The sequence below is a fragment of the Macaca nemestrina genome, chromosome 15 (genome assembly GCF_043159975.1).
Source record: "Macaca nemestrina isolate mMacNem1 chromosome 15, mMacNem.hap1, whole genome shotgun sequence".
NCBI lineage: Eukaryota > Metazoa > Chordata > Mammalia > Primates > Cercopithecidae > Macaca > Macaca nemestrina.
The window spans coordinates 27,636,900-27,659,529 of NC_092139.1; the positions used below are offsets into that span (position 1 = coordinate 27,636,900).

The following is a 22,630-nucleotide window of genomic DNA, read 5'->3' on the forward strand; positions in this document are numbered from 1 at the left end:
TGCAGTGAGCTGAGATCCGGCCACTGCACTCCAGCCTGGGCGACAGAGCGAGACTCCGTCTCAAAAAAAAAAAAAAAAAAGAAGAACAGAATGATATAATACAGATTTAACAATAAAACGCGGCAGCTCATGCATGTAATTCCAGCACTCTGGGAGGCCAAGGTGGGCGAATCACTTGAGGTAAGGAGTTTGAGAGCAGCCTGGCCAACACGGTGAAACCCTGTCTCTACTAAAAATACAAAAAATAGCCAGGCATGGTGGCAGGCGCCTGTAATCTCAGCTTCTCCTGAGACAGGAGAATCGCTTAAACCTGGGAGGTGGAGGTTGCAGTGAGCTGAGATGACACCACGGCACTCCAGCCTGGGCAACAGAGCGAGACTCTGTCTCAAAAAAGAGAGAAAAAAAGAAACAAACAAACAAACAGTTTGAGACCAGTTTGGGCAATGTGGTAAAACTCAATCTCTAAAAAAAAATACAAAAATTAGCCAGGTGTGGTGGTGCATGTCTGTAGTCCCAGCTACTCAGAAGGCTAAGGTGGGAGGATCAGCTGAGTCCAGGAGACAGAGGTTGTAGTGAGCCGAGATCATGCCACTCTACTCCAGCCTGGGTGACAGAGTGACATCCCATCTTAAGAAACAAAACAAAACAAAAACCAAATGCAGCTTTCTACTTGGCTGTACTCCTTGGGAAAAGGGATATAGGCAACCACAGGATCATAGGACCCAGCCAGAGTGGCATGTTTCTAGAGCTCTATTTTCACCAGACTTGGCAACAATAGGTTGCCACATGGTTCAACCAGCCAGTCCATAAAATCCACAAATACAAGTCTCAACAGCAACAATGCACTGAATTGCACACTGAATTCTGCATTTGAATCTGTCCACCCAGTAATAAAATGCCTGCATCAGATGTCAACCAAAGTATAGACTGGCAAGGGATTCAGCCTAGAAGAGTTAAAGGTAGCTAGTATCCATGAGAAAATTGCATGGATCACTACAGCATTGCATAAGTCTACAAAGTCCCCACAGGCCCACACGGGGGTGCTGAAAAAGCACAGCTCCCAGCAACCAAGGGGAGAAGTGCCCAAGAGGAGAAGCAGTTCTGCTGAGGAACCGACAAGGAGGAAAAAGCCAGGGTCATTATAGAGAAAGAAAACTTTAAGGCATTTACCAGTGCTCGTGACCCAAACCAGTGCATGGCTCCAAGTATCCAAATGAAAAAAAGCCCGGGAAACCAACAACAGAAAGTGGAAGGAAGGGGAAAAAATTGTTATGGCACTTCACCAAATATTTTTCTTTTTTGTTTTTTTTTGTTTTTGTTTTTCTGAGACGGAATCTGATTCTGTCACTCAGACTGGAGTGCAGTGGCACAATTTCGGGTTACTGCAACCTCCGCATCCCGGGTTCAAGTGATTCTCCTGCCTCAGCCTCCCAAGTAGCTGGGGTTACTGCAACCTCTGCATCCCGGGTTCAAGTGATTCTCCTGCCTCAGCCTCCCAAGTAGCTGGGATTACAGGCACCTGCCACTATACCCAGCTAATTTTGTGCAGTTTTATTAGAGACAGGGTTTCACAGTAGAGACCAGCCCAGGCTGGTCTTGAACTCCTGACCTCAGGTGATCTGCCTGCCTCAGCCTATCAAAGTGCTGGGATGACAGGCATGAGTTCACCAAAAATTTCTAAATAAGCACATGAAAAGATGCTGATCATTGTGATTAGGGAAAGGCAAACTAAAACAACAGTAAGCTTCAACTATACACCTACTAAAATGGCTAAAATAAAGAAGAAAGGCAATACCAAATATTGGCAAGGATATGAAGCAACTAAAATTCTCATACGTTGCTGCCAGGAATGTGAAATGACACAACCACTTTGGAAAACAATTTGGCAGTTTCTTAAAAAGTGAAACATATACTTACCATATGACCCAGCAATTTCACTCCTAGGTAAAACGAAGCATATGTCCACACAAAGATGTATGCACAAATGTTCACAGCAGCTCTATATGTAAAAGCCAAACCCTAGAAGAAACCCAAGTGTTCATTAGCAGGTGAATGGATAAACAAATTGTGGTATTGTATATCCATATAATGGAATACTACTTGAGAATAAAAAGGAACTATGGAAATATGCTACAACTTGGAACAATCTCAAAATAGTTATGCTGAGTGAAAGAAGCCAAACATTTTAAAAAGAGGATATACTGCGTGATTCTATTTATATGAAATTTGAGAAGATGCCAACGCATCTATAGTGACAGCAGAGCAGCGGTAACCTAGAGGTGGAGGTTGAATGAGGAGGAGAAGGAGCGAGGAATTACAAAGTAGCACAAATAAACTTTTGGGAGTGATAGAAATGTTCATTCTCTTGAGGATGGTGATGGTTTCATGGATATATACATGTATCAAAAATCATCAAACTGTATGCTTTAAATATGTACAGTTTATTGTATATTGTAAAATATATATGATATGTAATATAATATAAAAATATACAATATATACAGTATATAATGTTGAGAACTTTCATGAAAAATAAAAAGAGCCTGGGTGTGGTAGCACCTGCCTGTAGTCCCAGTCACTCTGGAGGCTGAGGCAGGAGGAACGCTTGAGCCCAGAAGTTGGAGGCTGTAGTGAGCTATGATCGTGCTTATGAATAGCTAGTGCACTCCAGCCTCAGGAACATAGTAAGACCTCCATCTTTAAAGAAAGAGAGAGAGAGAGGGAAAGGGAGACAGAGAGAGGGAGAGAAGGAGGAGGGAGGGAGAGAAAAAGAGGGAGAGAGAAGGAGGGAGGGAGGGAAGGGAAGGGAAAGGGAGAAAGAAGAGGGAGGGAGGGAAGGTAGGAACAAAGGGGAAAGGAAGGAGAGAAAGAAAAAGGAAAGAAAAAGATGAAGGAAGGAAGGAGAGAAAGAGGAAAGAGAAAGAAAGAAAGGAAAGAGGAAGAAGAGAAAGAAAAAGACAAAGGAAAGAAAGAAAAAGAGAAAGAAAGAAAAGAAAGAAGAAAGAAAAGAAAAAAAGAAAAAGAGAAAGGAAGGAAGGAAAGGGAAGGGAGGCAGGCTGTGGCAACTGGGATATAAAGTGACAGCAGGATTAGGGTGAAATTAGTCCAGGTGGATCACTCGACTTTTGTTAAGACCTTTGAGACAGGCCAGGGCACAGTGGCTCACGTCTGTAATCCCGGCATTTTGGGAGGCTGAGGTGGGAGGATCACCTGATGTCAGGAGTTTGAGACCAGCCTGGCCAACATGGTGAAACCCCATCTCTACTGAAAATACAAAAATTAACCAGGCACGGTGGTAGGCACCTGTAGTCCCAGCTACTCAGGAGGCTGAGGCAGGAGAATCGCTTGAACTTGGGAGGCGGAGGTTGCAGTAAGCCAAGATCACACCATTGCACTCCAGCCTGGGCGACAGAGCCAGACTCTGTCTCACAAAAAACAAACAAACAACAACAACAAAAAAAGACCTTTGAGACAAAACTTCTGATTTTGTTTGGATCAGTTAGGATTCTTCAGGCAAGAAACAAAAATCACCTCTGGCTCAAGGAAGTTACAAAAAAAAGATGCTGGGATATCTCTCTTAGACTCTAAGAGGTTTAAACAAGTCTCCAGAAAAGTAAGCTCCGGGACAGCTCCAGAGGTCTCAGAGGCAGGGGCTTCGCTACCATCACCATGACTCAACCCTGTAGCAACTCCTGCTTTGTGCCTGTGACTGTAAGATTCCAAATTCTGCAAGAGAAAATCTGATTGACCCAGACTGGTCTGTTCCCCACCCTGCATCAATAAGGTTTGCCGGGGGACAAGATCATGTAGTAATGATATGACTTCTGGGTGTCCCACCCTGCGTTTTGGAGGCATTCCCAGGGAGAAGGGGTGATTGCTGTGATCTGGGCAGTCACCCAGGAAGTTCCTGCTACACACATACTCTACTAACAAAAAATACCCTCTCACTTCTGAATTCCCTGTAGAGGCTAGCATAACTGTGAACAAATAATAAACCTTCAATATCCAACTGATTAAATAAAGAAAAGATGATTCTGGCAGAAGTGGATCAAGTCAATTGAAGTCAGAGGGGATTGCAAGCCTGGGGCTTCAGCTAAGAGATGCTGCTTTCATCCACATGAAGGTGTATGGCTCCAGGAATGGAGAGTCACAGAAACCGTGCAGAGCAGGGGGTGGCTGATGCTATAACTAATGGGATGTAGGGCTTGAACAAAAGAAAAAAAGCATAAATCACCTTTTTAGTGAGCCCTGGGAAAGGGAACAATTGACAACTATTATAGGACAGGAAGCTGTGTTCTTTGCACGGGGACCACAGTGAACTGACTTTAATGCCAAAATTCTGGGGATGTTAGTGGCTGTGCCCTTGAGATAACCGGATGCAGTCGAGTAGAGCCCTGGGAGAGCTGTCAGGGCTGAAGACAGAGTCTTAGGCTTCATCCCTTCCAGACTATAAAGCCACAAGAATAAATGCGCTCCTTGAGGAAAAAAGGAAAGAAAGCAGCAGCCCACCAGCAAGATCGGAGTCAGACCAGAGCTGGAAAGTAAGAGGAGAAAAACTCAGAAAGGGAACCTTGTAGTGTTTATTGAGCACTTACTGCATCCTAAGTTTTTTTGTTGTTTTTGAGATGGAGTTTCACTCTCGTTGCCCAGGCTGGAGTACAATGGCACCATCTCGGCTCACTGCAACCTCTGCCTCCCGAGTTCGAGTGATTCTCCTGCCTCAGCCTCCCTAGTAGCTGGGACTACAGGCACACACCACCATGCCTGGCTAATTTTTGTACTTTAAGATGAGACGGGGTTTCACCATGTTGGCCAGGCTGATCTCGAACTCCTGACCTCAGGTGATGCACTTGCCTCAGCCTCCCAAAGTGCTTGGATTACAGGCATGATCCACCGGCCTGGCCTGCATCCTAAGTTCCTAGTGAGATCTTTTTGGTTGCAGGTAAGAGAAATCCTCTAGAAGCAGCTGAAGCGCAAAAGGTGAGATTTGTTCTAAGGATCACTGAGTGTTTCCCAGAACACCTTGACAGGAGGAGCAGCCTGACCCAGGAAAGGAATGAATCTAGAAAATAAATAGCTTCCACATACTCAAGGAGAACTTTCAATCTCTTGTTTTTGCTCCCTTGTATGAATTTCCATTTCTCCTCTCTCTCTCTCTCTCTCTCTCTCTCTCTCTCTCTCTCTCTCCCTGCCCCCACCCCGTCTCCCTCTCCTCCATCTTTTCTCCCCACAATTGGCCCTCTCAGTTGCCTTATTCATAGGGACCAGAGCTTCCAAATTTTAAATTTTTTCCTTTAGAAGACCATCCAGACTGAGATTGAAGCTCTGTGTCCCAGTTCCAGATTCCAGAGAGAGTCTAATAGACCTTGGTGTCTACTCTGGGACAGATGAGCTGTGGCCAGTGGGACAGAACGACCTAGCAGACACGTAACTTTGAGGTGCCCATTTCTATGGGTTGGGGACAGTTCCCAGAGGGGCCTGGTGGACAGTCCAGCAAGGCTTCTGCTACAGTCTTTTTTTTTTTTTTTTTTTTTGAGACAGAGTTTCACTCTTTCACCCAGGCTGGAGTGCAGTGGTGTGACTTCGGCTCACTGGAACCTCCACCTCCCGGGTTCCAGCGATTCTCCTACCTCAGCCTCCCGAGTAGCTGGGATTGTAGGCACCTGCTTTCAAACTCCTGACCTCAGGTGATCCACCCTCCTCAGCCTCCCAAAGTGCTAGGATTACAGGCGTGAGCCACTGCATCCGGTCAGCTACAGTCATTTACATCAGCTCATTTTCTCTGTACAGATAAGGCAACTCAGGCACAGGGAATTAAACGACACATTCCGGCTCACACAGTGAGTGAGCGGCAGAGCCAGTGCGCAGCCCAGGGACTGTCCCACTCCAAAGCCCCTGCTTATCACTCCAGCACAGCAAGGCAGCTTTCCCTCTGCCAGTTTGTAATTTGGAAAGTTGTTCTTTTTCCAGGACAAGTAACTCAGAATATTAGACGTGATTGTAGAGAGATGGCTGGTTTAGTGGAGGAGGAGTTAGAATGCCTAAACTAGAAATAATCCCTGGTGATAAAAAGAACGAATAACAGACACTAACAATTACACAGCACTGCTGGGTGTCATGAATTTGCTCAGTGAGTACTCACAGCCACCCCATGGAGGTAAGTATTACTGTTTTCTGGTTTTACAGATGAGCAAACTGAGGCACAAGGAGGTTAAATAATTTGTGTCAGCTCAAACAGCTGGTAAGAGGCAGAGCCAGGGTCTGGGGTCTGGCTCAAGAGAATAAACCCCTATCCCTGTCACTGTCCTGCTGCCAGGCATCTGGGGCCTAAGAGCAGGGCTGGCTGAAGGACCTGTTGTGGTTCTTGCTGGCCACCCACTCTCTGATCATCGCTGGCCTAATGAATGGGTACTTTCTCAACTCTCACTGCAGGTACTGGTACAAGAGGAGCGCCCGCATTCTCTGTCCAGTCTCGTGCGCCAGGAGGTCTTTGTCACCATCGCTGATCTCAGGTGATGCCCACATGCCCCTTACACAGGCATCTTGGTTCCACTCAGGGCCAATGCTAGGTCCAACTGACATGACCCTTTTTTTTTTTTTTAAATGGAGTCTCTCTCTGTCCCCCAGGCTGGAGTGCAGTGGCATGATCTTGAGTCACTGCAACCTCTGCTCCCTGGGTTCAAGCAGTTCTCCTGCCTCACTCAGCTTCCCGAGTAGCTGAGATTACAGGTGTGTACTACCATGCCTGGCTAATTTTTGTATTTTTAGCAGAGACGGGGTTTTGCCATGTTGGCCAGGCTCATCTCAAATTCCTGACCTCAAGTGATCCACCTGCCTCAGCTTCCAAAAGTGCTGGGATTACAGGCATGAGCCACTGCACCTGGCCGTGATCCATATTTTTAACTTTTGGAAACTGTTCATATAGAAAAGAGGGGCCGGGCGCGGTGGCTCAAGCCTGTAATCCCAGCACTTTGGGAGGCCGAGATGGGCGGATCACGAGGTCAGGAGATCGAGACCATCCTGGCTAACACGGTGAAACCCCGTCTCTACTAAGAAATACAAAAAATAGCCGGGCGAGGTGGCAGCACCTGTAGTCCCAGCTACTCGGGAGGCTGAGGCCGGAGAATGGCGTGAACCCGGGAGGCGGAGCTTGCAGTGAGCTGAGATCCGGCCACTGCACTCCAGCCTGGGCTACAGAGCGAGACTCCGTCTCAAAAAAAAAAAAAAAAAAGAAAAGAGGAAGCTAAATCTGTGTTTTTGAGTAAGCACTTTGATTTCATATATGCTACTATCCATATCTGAAAGACTTTATTGGAATCTCTTTGGAGTTCAGTTTTATCCAAAGTATATTTGGCGGGAAGTTACTCCCATATATGTTTCATGACATCAGAGTTCCGACTTCTAAGAAACTTGGAAGTGCTGCCTGTTGTTTACCTCTCAGAGAGTTATATGGTAGTGATTAAACTGATCAAAGGCCCTGAGAAGTCTTGTGGTTAAAAAGTTCTTTAACGGCCGGGCGCGGTGGCTCAAGCCTGTAATCCCAGCACTTTGGGAGGCCGAGGCGGGCGGATCATGAGGTCAGGAGATCGAGACCATCCTGGCTAACACGGTGAAACCCCGTCTCTACTAAAAATACAAAAAAAAACTAGCCGGGCGCGGTGGCGGGCGCCTGTAGTCCCAGCTACTCAGGAGGCTGAGGCAGGAGAATGGCGTAAACCCGGGAGGCGGAGCTTGCAGTGAGCTGAGATCCAGCCACTGCACTCCAGCCTGGGTGACAGAGCAAGACTCCGTCTCAAAAAAAAAAAAAAAAAAAAAAAAAGTTCTTTAACTAGATTCAACCCATGATTCCCCAAATGAACATTCAGCAGAATGTGCTTTGGAAAATTGTGGCTTACTACGTTAGACTGTAGCAGACTTCCCCCTGTGGCTGAACTGAAGGGAAGCCTGGAAGGATATTATTCCAGTAACTTCTTGGGGGAAAACTCTTCCTCTAACCTTTTGTGAGATTTATCTGAACAGGCTGACAAGCTATGCCATTTATCTCTCCCATCAGAACAGTACACCAGCCTGTCTACCCTTTCCTTTTTAGTTGATCTCTGCTTATCAATATCAAATCAAACCTTCTTCCCAGCTTGCTGTTCCCAAACTGTCTTTTCTTAGTTACCAAGATGTCCATTTGCTGTTTGGCTCTGAAGATCGAGCTGAGTTGTTCAGTCTTGTCATCAAGAGTATAATCACTCTGCCCTCTGTAAGGACTCTCACCCAGATACAGGAAATCATGCCCAATGGGACCTGCAACACAGAGGTAACTCATGCTTTGCTTTAGCAACTTTCCATCCACAGGGTCAACTGATCTTGGCCTTTGGAGAGTGCATTTGATATTTTGAAACTGGACAAAAACCATAAGCTAAATCTGGCAAATAAAATAGGTGGTTAAATTAGAAGATAGCTTCTTTCAACCCTTCATTTTGTTTTCTTTCCTTTTCCCTTTATTCTTTCCCTCTTTTTGGCTTTAAAATAAGGTGGGAGCACTCGCTTGTATGCTTAACATTTATTTAAGCATACAATATGCCATATATCATCATATGCCAAAAATGATGATAGGCAGTAGGAATACAGCAGTCCAGTCCCACTCACGGAGCTTACATTCTAGTGCAGAGAGACAAACTGTTGATACATAAATATAAGATGTCAGCTGATAATAAGTGTTATGAAAATGTAAAGCAGGGAAAGAGCAAGATAAAGAGCCCTGTGGTTGGGAGGCACATGGGTGGTCAGGCAAAGCCTTCATAATGGGGTGATAATTGAAAGAAGAGAGGTGTGGGTATGTCTGGAGAGAAAACTTTCAAGCAGAGGGCAGGGTACGTGCAGGCCTTGATCTCTTCTTCAGTGGCAAATAAACTGGTTGGTCAAGCAGTTACCCAAGAGAACTTTATTCCCCTCTGTTTGAAGATATCAGAAAGAGTCACAAGCCAACTTTAAAGAATCTTAGTGACCCCTAAGCCGTTAAGACTCAGTCAGCTGTGATCCCTCTAATGCCGAGGCGTCCGTTTGAAATGAACATGTACTCCTTTTTACCTCATGCCACAAACAATCTACTAGTGCCTTTACACTGGTTCTGCAACTTTGAGTAAAGTCTTAGGGTCACATGAAGAGCATCCCAACTGTCCCATGCTAGGGGAACTTCACGTGGGGCGGGAGCATTGCTGATCCTGTGCCTTTTCAGTGTCTTTACAGGCAGACATTTCAGGCGTTCTCTGAGATGCTCCAGAGTTTGGTGGTAAAAGACCCATATTTGGAAAATCTTGACACCATTATTAAGGTAAACAAGATATCAAGGGAGAATGGGAAATGGTTCCTATTAACTGGTGAAAGTGGGAGATGAAAATGTGGAAGGATTCAATGTAAGAGGCAGCACAGTAAAGAGTATCAGCTATCAACTTTGAGTCAGAGACTTGGGTTCAAATGCTGACTCTGCCATTCATTGGTTACAAGTCCTCCCTCTAGAAATTCTGCAAGGAATTTGCTTGCTCAGAGTTGCATTTCTTCACATTTACATGGAGATAATAATTACTGTGAATATTGAATAAATGACCTTCAATAAATTGTTTGTTTATTTTCAGAGACAGAGTCTTGCTCTATTGCCCAGGCTGGGGTGCAGTGGCACCATTATAGCTCCCTGCCGCCTCGAATTCTTGGCCTCAAGTTATCCTCCCACCTCAGCCTCCCAAAATGCTGGGATTATAGGCATGAGCTACTGCACCCAGCTACAATAAATTGTTTAAATGGTTGCTATAATTATTCTTTAAATTAGTATTCCTGGGGGTGGGGCACAGTGTTTCACGCCTGTAATCCCAGCACTTTGGGAGGCCAAGGTGGGTGGATCACTTGAGGCCAGGAGTTTGAGACCAGCCTCACCAACATGGCGAAACCCTGACTCTACTAAAAAAAAAAAAAAAAGCCAGGAGTGGTGGTGCACACCTGTAATCCCAGCTACTCAGGAGGCTGAGGCACGAGAATCACTTGAACACAGGAGGCAGAGGTTGCAGTGAGCAGAGATCATAGCACTACACTCCAGCCTGGGTGACAGAGAGAGACTGTCTCAAAAAAAAAAAAAATTATTATTCCTTACTAGCATAGAAGGGTTTTATTCAGTGACGAGGGAAGGGTCAGCCTCAAGAGTTAGTAAGGCCAGGCATGGTGGCTCATGCCTGTAATCCCAGCACTTTGGGAGGCCAAGGCAGGCAAATCAATCATTTGAGGTCAGGAGTTTGAGACCAGCCTGGCTAACATGGTAAAAACCTGTCCCTACTAAAAATGCAAAATTAGCCAGGCGTGGTGGCACATGCCTGTAGTCCCAGCTACTCGGGAGACTGAGGCAGGAGAATTGCTTGAACCCAGGGGTGGAGGTTGCAGTGAGCCAAGATTGTGCCACTGTACTCCAGCCTAGGTGGTAGAGTGAGATGACTTCTCAAAAACAAAACAAAAAAAGACCTAGTAAATAAGTAGCTTCCTACCAGATGGTACTCAAAGATTGTAATGACCAACTGCTCTGACCTGCACCTGTTCCTATATATGCTGTTCCATCACTAGAGACTGATTCATTGGCATTCACTGACTACGTTCAGGTATCTTGCTCTCCTACCCTTTTTTTACTGTTGTTGTTTTTATTTTTCTTACCCTTTTTTAAGATATAAATATCCCAGAAAGGAATAACCCTTTAAGCTATTATTAATCGTTTGCACCCAAATGATGCATTTATTGTTGTCCTAACTGACAAGCAAGGCACAAAGACCTAGGCAGTTGGGTAGTTTGGCTGCTTCAGAAGCTTATTTTCTAGCTTATTTTCTTAAATGCTTTGATGGGCATTTATTCTTGTCCTAACTGACCTTAGTACTATTTCTCATTCCTCTTTTATTTGTACGTTAGCATACCAGCCAGATTGGGTTTCTCCTCTCTATCCAATTGTACTTTGTACTTTCCTGCTTTGGCAGCTTAATTCAAGCCTTTCTTTTTTTCTTTTTTTGAGACAGGATCTTGCTCTGTCACTTAGGCTGGATTACAGTGGTGCGATTTCAGCTCACTGCAGTCTCCAGCTCCTGGACTCAAGCAGTCACCCCACCTCAGCCTCCCAAGCAGCTGGGACTACAGGCGCATGCCACCATACCCAGCTAATTTTTGTATTTTTTTGTAGAGATGGGGTTTCACCATGTTGCCCAGGCTGGTCTCCAAATCCTGGGCTCCATCTGTATAATCCCTCCCGCCGTGCTGGGATTACAGGCATGAGCAACCACACCTGGCTGTCCTCAGAGTTAAACTTTAATATCAGTAGCATGTTATTAACTTTATTTCTTTCCAAAGCAGATTTGAAAGGGCTAAAAACATTCAAAAGTACAGAATAATTAATTGAAGAATTGGGCTGAAGAGAAAATAAGTCTAGAAAATAAGCTCTAGCCAGGCATAGTGGCTCACACCTGTAATCCCAGCACTTTGTGGGGCCAAGGCGGGTGGGTCACCTGAGATCAGGAGTTCAAGATCAGCCTGGCCAACACGGTGAAACCCCATCTCTACAAAAATACAGAAATTAGCCGAGCGTGGTGGCGGGTGCCTGTAGTCCCAGCTACTCGAGAGGCTGAGGCAAGAGAATCACTTGAATTCAGGAGGCGGAGGTTGCAGTGAGTTGAGATCATGCTATTGCACTCCAGCCTGGGCAACAGAGCGAGACTCCATCTCAAAAAGAAAAGAAAAAAAAAAGAAGAAGCTCCTAAGCTCCTATATAACAACCAAACCACCCACCACCCATGTCTTTGTGGCTCGCTTGGCATAGCACCCGAGCTATAATAGCATTTAGCAAAGTATTTTCAGATCAGTAGCAACATGGAACTTGTCTCTCTACATTTCTTTCTAAACACAATAAAGATGGTATCCCAAATCTTCCTGATAAGCCATTTAGCCTCCCTTTGTTTCTCACAGCACTTGGACCCCTGGTTACAGTCAGTCAAAGACCATGAGCGGGAACGGGCCACGGCCAGTATGACTCAGGTTCTGAAGTGCTTATCCAGACATCTCAGCTTGAAGGTGAGCAGCCCTTCAGTTGCAGAGGAGGAAAGATCCAAAGCCATTCCCTCTCTGCCTATTTCCCCTCCTCTTTGTGACTCCCCAGGCTGGTTCTGTGTCCCCTTCGTGCTCATGTACTATCATAGCACTTAGCATTGTCTTCATATCTGCTCTTCTCCTGAGCAGCTTGGGGCCAGTTGCTGTGTTGATTAATCTTTGCATCCCCATTGCTTAGCACAACAGCTGGAACATAATGATATAGTAACTATAAGCTGAAAATACCTGAGGCCCACGGTGGCCTAGTGTCTGTATAGTATTATATTTGAGTACAGCAGGCAAATTTAAATAAATCGACTTCAGTATCTCCCAGCAACTCAGAGCATGGTACTAGGGCACCTCTTTTCAGATCCTCACATTTCTCTTTCTCTCTCTCACTTCTCAGTTCTGAGTCATCTCCCCTATGGCATCTCATTATTATTATGATCATTATTCAAGGCAGGGTCTTGATCCATCACTCAGGCTGGAGTGCAATGGGGCCATCGTAGCTCACTGCAGCCTTGAACTCCTGGCCTCAAGCAATCTTCCTGCCTCAGCCTTCCAAGTAGCTGGGACTACAGCCACACGCCACCACGCCTGGCTAATTTTTAAAATTTTCTGTGGGCTGGGCACGGTGGCTAATGCCTGTAATCCCAGCACTTTGGGAGGCCAAGGCAGGTGGATCACGAGGTCAGGAGATCGAGATCATCCTGGCTAACAAGGTGAAACCCTGTCTCTACTAAAAAAAAAAAAAAAAAAAAAAATTAGCTGAGCGTGGTGGCGGGCACCTGTAGTCCCAGCTACTTGGGAGGCTGAGGCAGGAGAATGGTGTGAACCCGGGAGGCAGAGCTTGTGGTGAACTGAGATTGCGCCACTGCACTCCAGTCTGGGTGACAGAGCAAGACTCCGTCTCAAATAAAAACAATTTTTTTTTTTTGTAGAGACGGGGTCTCGCTTTGTTGCCCAGGCTGGTGTTGACTCCTGGCTTCAAGTAATCCTCCTGCCTCAGCCTCCCAAAGCACTGGGATTACAGGCATGAGCCACTGCACCCAGCCTTATCTCTTTTTAAAAAATCTCCTTGAATTGCTTGAACCTGGGCGACAGAGGTTGCAATGAGCCAAGATCATGCCACTGCACTCCAGCCTGGGCAACAAAGAGCAAAACTCCATCTCAAAAAACAAAAAAAAAACAAAAACAAAACCAAACAAACAAACAAACAAAAAAGTCTTTATTTTAAACTCACTCACTCACTTCTTGGTTGAGAATCCTCTCCGTAACTCCTAACAAGAATTCCTCAAAACTTCGTTCCTCCTTCCTGGGTCTACTCCTTTTTCTACCTGATAATCTCTTTGCCCTTCCCTGAGCAGATTTTCTAGCCATTGGAGTGTCTCCTGTCTCCATCGATCTCCAACCTGCATAGTAAGGCCTGGGAATTGGAAGAGAGGTTGGTAGGGTAGGAATGCTAGGTCCTTATACCAAAATTTTCCTTAGATAATTTGTTCTTTTCTTTTCTTTTCTCTTTTCTTCTCTTTTCTTTTCTTTTTTTTCTTTTTTCCTTTTTTTTTCCCTCCCCAAAGCACAAGAGGGAAGATACTTTTTTGTTCCTGATACAGATGTTCTAACAGTCATGTTTAAAAGGACTGTATTCCAGTCGGTCCTTTATTTCTCACATTGAAACGATATCCAAACTTATTAAAGTAAGTGCAGCCCCTCCAACTATGCTACTTCCTTTTTTCTCTTTAGTGAATAAAAGCAAGTAACTTCTGGCCATCACTGACTACCCTATTATTCTATACCAACAATGCATTGTTCTTCCTTCCACAACCCTCAACCTCTAATTTTGGCAACAGATTAAAGAGGAGAGTTTCAGATGATTCCCTCCTATATGTTAATCTCTCTCCAAGTCCTGGAGATCTTCCTTAGGGTATTTTTTTTCCTGGAAAGAGTTGCAAATATGGGGCCGGGAGGAGTAGCTTATGTCTGCAATCCCAGCACTTTAGGAGGCCGAGGCGAGTGGATCACTTGAGCTCAGGAGTTCGAGACCAGCCTGGCCAACACGGTGAAACCCCATCTCTATTAAAAATACAAAAATTAGCCAGGCATGGTGGCGGGCACCTGTAATCCCAGCTATCCAGGAGGCTGAGGCAGGAAAATCACTTGAAGCTGGGAGATGGAGGCTGCAGGGAGCTGAGATGATACCACTGAACTCCAGCCTGGGCTACAGAGCAAGACTCCATCTCAAAAAAAATAAAACAAAACAAAAAAACAGAGAGAGAGAGATGCAAATATGAGAGTGGTTAACCTGGGTGCCACTGGGGTCTGTGAACATCCACAAGTTGTCTGCAGAGTGTGCAGTATGTGGTGCGGTGCCGTCTTCTGGGTTTTCCTTTTTTTTTTTTTTTTTTTTTTGAGACAGGATCTCATTCTGTCACCTAGGCTGCAGTACAGTGGCATGATCATGGCTCACTGAAGCCTTGACCTCCCAGGCCCAAGCAATCCTCCTGCCTCAGCCTCCCTAGTAGCTGGGACTACAGGCACACACCACCGCGCCTGGCTAATTTTTGTATACATTTTTGTAGAGATGGAGTTTCACCATGTTGCCCTGGCCGGTCTTAAACTCCCGGGCTCAAGTGATCCTCTTCCCTTGGCTTCCCAAAGTGCTGGGATTACAGACATGAGCCACCGCACCCGTCCTCTTCTGGATTTTTCTGAGGAAGGTCCATAGTTTTTTTTAAACCAATTTTATTGAGGTATAATTTATGTACAATGAATTTATCCAATTTAAGTGTATAGTTCAATGAGTTTTGACAGATATATATTATCTGGGTCTCTAACTTTTCTCATATTCTCAAAGAAACCTAAAGAATAAAGAATGAAAAAAGGAAATATTAAAGAAGCATTTAGTAATCAAACTAGGAGCATAATTCTTCAGTGGCCTTTTTTGTCTTGATAAAGTTTGGGGTTCTTAATATTATGATTATAAAACTTATTAACTGTTTGTCATTCAGTGACAGGTGCAGGCCACCACGCCTGGCTAATTTTTGTAGTTTTAGTAGAGACAGAGTCTCACTATGTTGGCCAGGCTGGTCTCAAATCCCTGGCCTCAAGTGATCTGCCTGCCTCGGCCTCCCACAGTGCTGGGATTACAGGCAGAGCCACCATGCCTGACACCTTCCAAGTTCTTTTTTGTGCATGAGTGTGTTGGGGTGGGGGCTTCCACTCCCAATTTGTTCTCTGCATATAGCCAGAGTCATCCTCTTCAGACCCATGTCATTCTTGCTTGTTTCTTTGCTTTCTCCTCTGTTTTTCTTTTTCTTCATTTTCTTTTTTTTCCTCATGTCACTTGTTTGATCCAGTGATTTCCAAACTGATCTTAGAATATGGGGTCGTGTCTGATGTAGCTCTGCCTGCCTCTCTACACCTAAGTCCCCTGACTTACCACAGAGCAGCCGCCTTTATGTTCCTTCCCACATAAGGCTCATGTTGCCTCATGGCCTTTGCACTTGCTGCCTTCTCTGCTTGGAGTGACCTTCCCTAGCTCTGCCCAGAGCCAGCCTCTCCTGGTTCCTTAGCACTGTGTTCAGATGTGTCGACCTCAAAAGGGCCTCTGCTCACCACAGACAGACCTACGTTTGCTCTCTGTCTCATCTCTCTCTCCTTCCTAGGGCTGTCTAGAATCAGAGGTTATCTGGCTTGATTCTTCCTTTGTTGCTGTGTTATCTGTTTCCCACTAATAAAGTATAAATTCTACCAGTGATTATGCTCCTCTGTTGTTTTTTTTTTTTCTTTTCTTTTTTTTTTTTTTTTGTGAGACAGGGTCTCGCTCTGTCACCCAGATTGGAGTGCAGTAGTGCGATCATGGCTTACTGCAGCCTCAACCTCCTGGCCTTAAGCAATGCTCCTGCCTTAGCCTCCCTAGTAGCTGGGACTACAGGCATGTACCACCATGCCTGGTTAATTTTTTAATTTTTTATAAAGATGGGGTCTCACTATATTGCCCAAGCTGGTCTCAAACTCTTGGGGTCAAACAATCCTCCCACCTCTGCCTTCCAAAACGCTGGGATTATAGACATGAGCCACTGTACCTTGCAATTATACTTGTCTTGTTCACCACAGTAGCCCCAGTGCCTGCCTAGCACAGAATCTGCCATGTGGTTGATGCTCAATTCAGTATTGATTGAGTAAATGTAAGTCAACCCGTGTCCCTTCTCTGCTCAAGACCCTCCGCTGGCCAAAGTCCTCACAACGTTCTGCAGGTTGCAACACCTTCTGGCCCATTCTTCATCTACTTTCTATTTCTTTCCTTCTCATTTACATTGCTCCAGCCAATCTCACCTACTTATGGTTCCTCAGAAACACCAAACACACCCATCTCAGTCCTTGGCACTTGGCATTCTCTCTGCCCAGAATGCTCTTCTCCTGGGTATCTCCGTGGCTCAGTCTCTTATTTCAGTATTAGTGAGGCCTTCCCTGACTATCCTAAACAATTCTTACCCTTTCCCCTGAATTTTTGTTAATCATGACATTTATCATCATTTGATACATAATAACATTTTACATATCTATTTTGTTTACTTTGTGTTTCCCTAACTAGATCATCACCTCCACAAGCAGGGATATTCTCTTTTGTTCACTGCTTATATCCCCAGTGCCAGTCATAGTTCCTGGCACATAACTGACACCATATTTATTGGTTGATTGAATGAATGAAGGTTATATCAGTGAATTAAAGATGTTACACAGCTTTGTGTGTTGCTGTGTTTACTGTAAATAGGTTGTAAAGGCTGTTCACAATATTTCTGTGTCTTATTTCTGTAGAGCCACAGAAAAAATTTCTTTCCATCTCAACCCTAGGAAAAGCTGTGCTTCCTCTGCGTGGCTAGTTGCTTGTTATCTTCTTTTTTTTTTTTTTTTTTTTTTGAGACGGAGTCTCGCTCTGTCACCCAGTCTGCAGTGCAGTGGTGCCCTCTCGGCTCACTGCAAGCTTCGCCTCCCCGGTTCACGCCATTCTCCTGCCTCAGCCTCCCAAGTAGCTGGGACTACAGGTGCCCACCACCACACCCGGCTAATTTTTTGTATTTGTAGTAGAGACGGGGTTTCACCGTGTTAGCCAGGATGGTCTTGATCTCCTGACCTCGTGATCCACCTGCCTCGGCCTCCCAAAGTGCTGGGATTACAGGCGTGAGCCACCGCGCCCAGCCGATTGTTATCTCAAGGGCAGCGTGAATCATGTTCTGTGGACCATTGTGTGTGCGTCTACATTCGCCATGAGAGAGTTCAGAGCCTTGCTCCACGGCCTGCCTCAAGCAAATGATTATGCATTCTGCATGCCAACCAAATTCCTGACTTCATTTATCTTTTCTACTTTAATGTTTTGTTTTTATTATTTTTAAGTTTTTAATTTTTATTTATTTATTTATTTATTTTGAGATGGAGTCTCATTCTGTCGCCCCGGCTGGAGTGCAGTGGTGCGATCTTGGCTGACTGCCACCTCCACCTACCAGGCTCAAGCAATTCGCCTGCCTCAGCCTCCCGAGTAGCTGGGATTACAGGCATGCACCACCACGCCCAGCTAATTTTTCTGTATTTTTAGTAGATACGGGGTTTCACCATGTTGGCCAGGCAGGTCTTGAACTCCTGGCCTCAAATAATATGTCCGCCTTGGTCTCCCAAAGTGCTGGGGTTATAGGTGTGAGCCACCGCGCCCAGCCAATTTTTTAATTTATCCAGTTTTCTTCAGTATTTATTTCAAGTTATATTTCCTTTTCTGGTATGATTTTTGCCAGCTACATTACATGGATTTTTTTTCCATAATCAAGCAGGATATTAAAAAAATGAATTTTATAAATAGAATTAAGTGCTATATCTCAACTTTGCATTCAGCTTTTTATTTTTATTTTTTACTTTATATATGTATGTATTATTAATTTTGAGGTGGAGTCTCACTCTTGTCACCCAAGCTGGAGTGCAGTGGCGTGATCTTGGCTCACTACAACCTGTGCCTCCCAGGTTCAAGCAATTCTCCTGCCTCAGCCTCCTGAATAGCTGGGATTACAGTTGCCTGCCACCACGCCTGGCTGATTTTTGTCCTTTTAGTAGAGATGGGGTTTCGCCATGTTGGCGAGGCAGGCTGGTCTCGAATCCCTGACCTCAGGTGATCTGCCCACCTTGGCCTCCCAAAGTGCTGGGATTACTGGCATGAGCCACCAAGCCTGGCCGCGTTCAGCTTTTTTACTTAGCAGAATAACACATTATACATTTCTTAGATACTTGATTTTTAATGGTTGTATTCGTAGACTGGCTGTAGGATAATTCCCTTTACTATTGTCATGCAATTATTTCCAAAGTGTGGTCTTTAGACCACTGCTGGGTGTATACCCCAAAGAAAGGAAATCAGTATATGGAAGCGATATCTGCACTCCCTTGTTTGTTGCGACACTCTTCACAATAGCCAAAGTTTGGAAGCAGCGTAAGTGTTCATCAACAGATGAATGGATAAAGAATACACAATGAAGTACTTATACACAATGAAGTACTCTTCAGCCATAAAAAGAGTGAGATCCTGTCATTCGCAACAACATGGATGGAACTGGAGGTCGTTATGCTAAGTGAAATATACCGGGCATAGAAAGACAAACATCACATGTTCTCACATATTGTGGGATCTGAAAATCAAAACAGTTTAATTCATGAAGATAGAAAATGGAAGGTTATCAGAGACTGGGAAGGGTGGTGGCAGGGTTGGGGAGAGGTAGGGATGGTTAATAGGTACCAAAAACATTGTTAGAATGAATAAGACCTAATATTTTATAGCACAACAGGGTGACTATTGTGCATTAGTAATTTTTTAATAATATTAAAAATGTAATACATTTTTATTTGGCAATATTAAATGTACGTATATTTGGCCAGCTGTGGTGGCTCAGGTGTGTAATTTGGGAGACTGAGGCGGGTGGATCACTTGAGGTTCAGAGTTTGAGACCAGCCTGGCCAACACAGCGAAACCCCATCTCTACTAAAAATACAAAAATCACCTGGGTGCAGTGGCTCACACTTGTAATTCCAACTATTTGGGAGGCTGAGGCGAGAGAATCACTTGAACCCGGGAGGCGGAGGTTGCAGTGAGCTGAGATCGCACCACTGCGCTCCAGCCTGAGCAAAAAGGGCAAAACTCTGTTTCAAAAAAAAAAAATTATTAAAATAACTAAAAGAATATAATTGGACTGTTTATAACACAAAGAATAAATGCTTGAGGGGGTGGATACTCCGTTTTCCATGATGTGATTATTATGCATTGCAGGCCTATATACCCCACAAATACATAGACCTACTATGTACTCTGAAAAATTAAAATTAAAAAATAAAAATAAAAACAGTGCTAGAATTAACATCTTCATGCACAAAGCTTTTTCATTTTTCAGATTGTTTACTTAGGTTAGAATTCCCCTATTTCTTAATAACACCATCTACTGGCTATACCGTGTCTACCTATGTTAAATATGAACCCTACAGAGATCCACAGGCTGATTGCGACCCTTACACTTCCCTTGAGAGTAGAATTGGGATTACTTCTCAACAATTCAAATCGAAGGCACTAAATGCACATGTATTCTGATGACATCTTTCTTTTTCTTTCTCAAGCTTCCACTGCGATTCCAAAGACTTGGGCACCTAGTGGCTCTGATGGCACTGCTCTGTGGGGACCCACAGGAAAATGTGGCTGAGGAGGCTGCAGAGAGCATTCACTACCTGCTGCATATCACCCTGAGGCTGAAGTGTAAGACACTGCTGAAGGCCGCGAGGTCCTGAGTGAATTCTCCAGCACAACATAAGCACCAGCCCTCCTTACACATTGATTCAGTCCCCATGTTCTGGAAAGGCCTTTTACAGTAGTTCGTAAAGAGAAAGATACATAGTCTATAGGCAGAGATGAAGCAACACTGACTTAATAATTAGAATCCTAATACTAGATCAGACCCACTATTGTCATCCATCTGCATAGCCAGGGAGTGGCTAAACGTGGCTCTGTGGACAAACTAGAGTGATTAGTTTGGTCAGAAGTAGGAGTGAGGCTGGGCGCAGTGGTTCACTCCTATATTCATAGCATTTTGCCAGGCCAAGCCGGGAGGACCGCTTGGGCCCAGGAGTTCAAGACCAGCCTGGGCAACATGGCAAAAACCCTTCTCTACAAAAAATTTTAAAAATTAGCTGGCATGGTGGAGTATGCCTATGATCTCAGCTACTCAGGAGGTGAAGGTGGGAGAATCACTTGAGCCCAGGAGGTCGAGGCTGCAGGAGAATTAATGTCCTTATGAAGGGAAATTACAGGGGCCATGAGTAAGAATCAAATCTAGTTGCAGGGTTCAGAAAAGGTAATCCAGAGAATAAAGAGCAGTTTGCCACCTGGAGAGGTAAGAAGAGTGTATTAGGCAGAAGGAATGACTACGGAAAGGATCCTTGGTAGGCGTGAGCTTGAGGAGTTTGAAAAATAGAGAGAGGGCCAGTGTGGTCAAGGCATGAGTCACTGACTTCCATGATAAGAAGGGACTTTAGAAGATATCTAACCCAGCATTCCCCCGGTGTTTGAATCTCAGTCTACTCTATCCCTGCCAAGTACAGTCATGCAGCATATAATGACATTTCAGTCAACAACTGATCATGTATGGGTCACATAAGATTAGAATGGAGCTGAAATTTTTCTTTTTATTTTATTTTATCTTATTTTGAGATGGAGTCTTGCTCTGTTGCCCAGGCTGGAGTGCAGTGGTGTGATCTCGGCTCACTGCAACCTCCACCTCCCAGGTTCAAGCAGTTCTTGTGCCTCAGCCTCCCGAGTAGCTAGGATTACAGGCAGCTGCCACCACACCTGGCTCATTTTTGTATTTTTAGTAGAGATGGGGTTTCAACATCTCTGCTAAATGTTACTTAATGTTGGCCAGGCTGGTCTCGAACTCCTGACCTCAAGTGATCTGCCCGCCTCGGCATCCCAAAGTGCTAGGATTACAGCATGAACCACCACGCCCAGCCTTATTATTATTATTTTTTTTTTTTAAAGAAAGGAAGTCTCGGCTTGGCACGGTGGCTCATACCTGTAATTCCAGCACTTTGGGAGGCCGAGGCAGGCGGATCACAAGGTCAAGAGATCAAGACCATCCTGGCCAACCTGATGAAACCCCGTCTCTACTAAAAACACAAAAATTAGCTGGGTGGGGTGGCACATGCCTGTAGTCCCAGCTACTTGGGAGGCTGAGGCAGGAGAATCACTTGAACCTGGGAGGCAGAGGTTGCAGTGAGCTGAGATCATGTCACTGCACTCCAGCCTGGTGACGGAGCGAGACTCCATCTGAAAGAAAGAGAGAGAGAGAGAGAAAGAGAGAAAGAATAAAAAGAAACGAAGTCTCACTATGTTGCCTAGGCTGGTCTCCAACTCCTGAGCTCAAGCAGTGCTCCTACCCCAGCCTTCTAAAGTGCTGGGACTATGGGTGTCCACCACCATACCCAGCTGAGCTGAAAATTTTGTATCACCTAGTGACATTGTAACCATCATAACATTATGGCACAATGCATTACTCACGTTTGTGGTGATACTGGTGTAAACAAACCTACTGCACTACCAGTCATATAAAAGTATAGAACCTACAATTATGTACAGAACATATCCTTGGTAATGATAATAACTATTTACTGGTTTATTTACTATACATTTTATGATTATTTTAGCATGTACTCCTTCTACTTATTAAAAAAACAGTTAACTATGAAACAGCCCCAGGCAGGCCCTTCAGGAGGTATTCCTGAAGAAGGCGTTATCATAGGAGATGACAGCTCCATGAGTGTTACTGCCCTGAATACCTTCCAGTGGGGCAGGATGTGAAGATGGAAGACAGTGGTATTGATTATCCTGATCTCGTGTAGGCCTAGGCTAGTGTGTGTGTTTTTGTCTTAGTTTTTAACAAAAACACTTTAGAATGAAAAAAAAAAAAAAAAAAAATTAGGCCAGGCGCAGTGGCTCATGTCTGTAATCCCAGCACTTTGGTAGGCCGAGGAGGGTCCATCACCTGAGGTCAGGAATTCAAGACCAGCCTGGCCAACAGGGCAAAACCCCGTTTCTACTAAAAGTACAAAAATTAGCCTGGTGTGGTGGCGCATGCCTGTAGTCCCAGCTACTCAGGAGGCTGAGGCAAGTGAATCGCTTAAACCTGGGAGGTGGAGGTTGCAGTGAGCCGAGATTGCACCACTACACTCCAGTCTGGGTGACAGAGTGAGAGACTCTGTCTAAAAAAAAAAAAGTATACTCTATGTGATGTTCATGCAGTAATGCAGTAGCCTGACAGTGCATTTCTCAGAATGTATCCCAATTGTTAAGCCACACACAACTGTAATTCCTCTGCCTGGGTTTGCGCTTCACATGGATAAGGAAGCTCCATGCTTCCCAAAGCAACTGTCCTGTCATTGGGCACCTCTGAATATGAGCAGTCTCTACCAGGTGTACAGCCAAAGAAATACAGTTGATTATTGATTCAGCAAATAGTTATGA

At 44.8% G+C, this 22,630-nt stretch overlaps 1 protein-coding gene across 6 annotated transcripts in view; it reads left to right on the forward strand.

The window, feature by feature from the left end:
- LOC105496305 (maestro heat like repeat family member 8) overlaps positions 1-22,630 on the forward strand; it is a 78,175-nt gene that overhangs the window by 12,498 nt on the left and 43,047 nt on the right. For all 6 annotated transcript variants that reach the window (XM_071079348.1, XM_071079347.1, XM_071079349.1 and 3 more), the window contains exons 5-9: positions 6,433-6,512; positions 8,161-8,305; positions 9,227-9,322; positions 11,974-12,078; positions 19,735-19,870. In XM_071079348.1, coding sequence (XP_070935449.1) covers positions 6,433-6,512; positions 8,161-8,305; positions 9,227-9,322; positions 11,974-12,078; positions 19,735-19,870 — 562 coding nt within the window. The remainder of the gene's footprint in view (positions 1-6,432; positions 6,513-8,160; positions 8,306-9,226; positions 9,323-11,973; positions 12,079-19,734; positions 19,871-22,630) is intronic.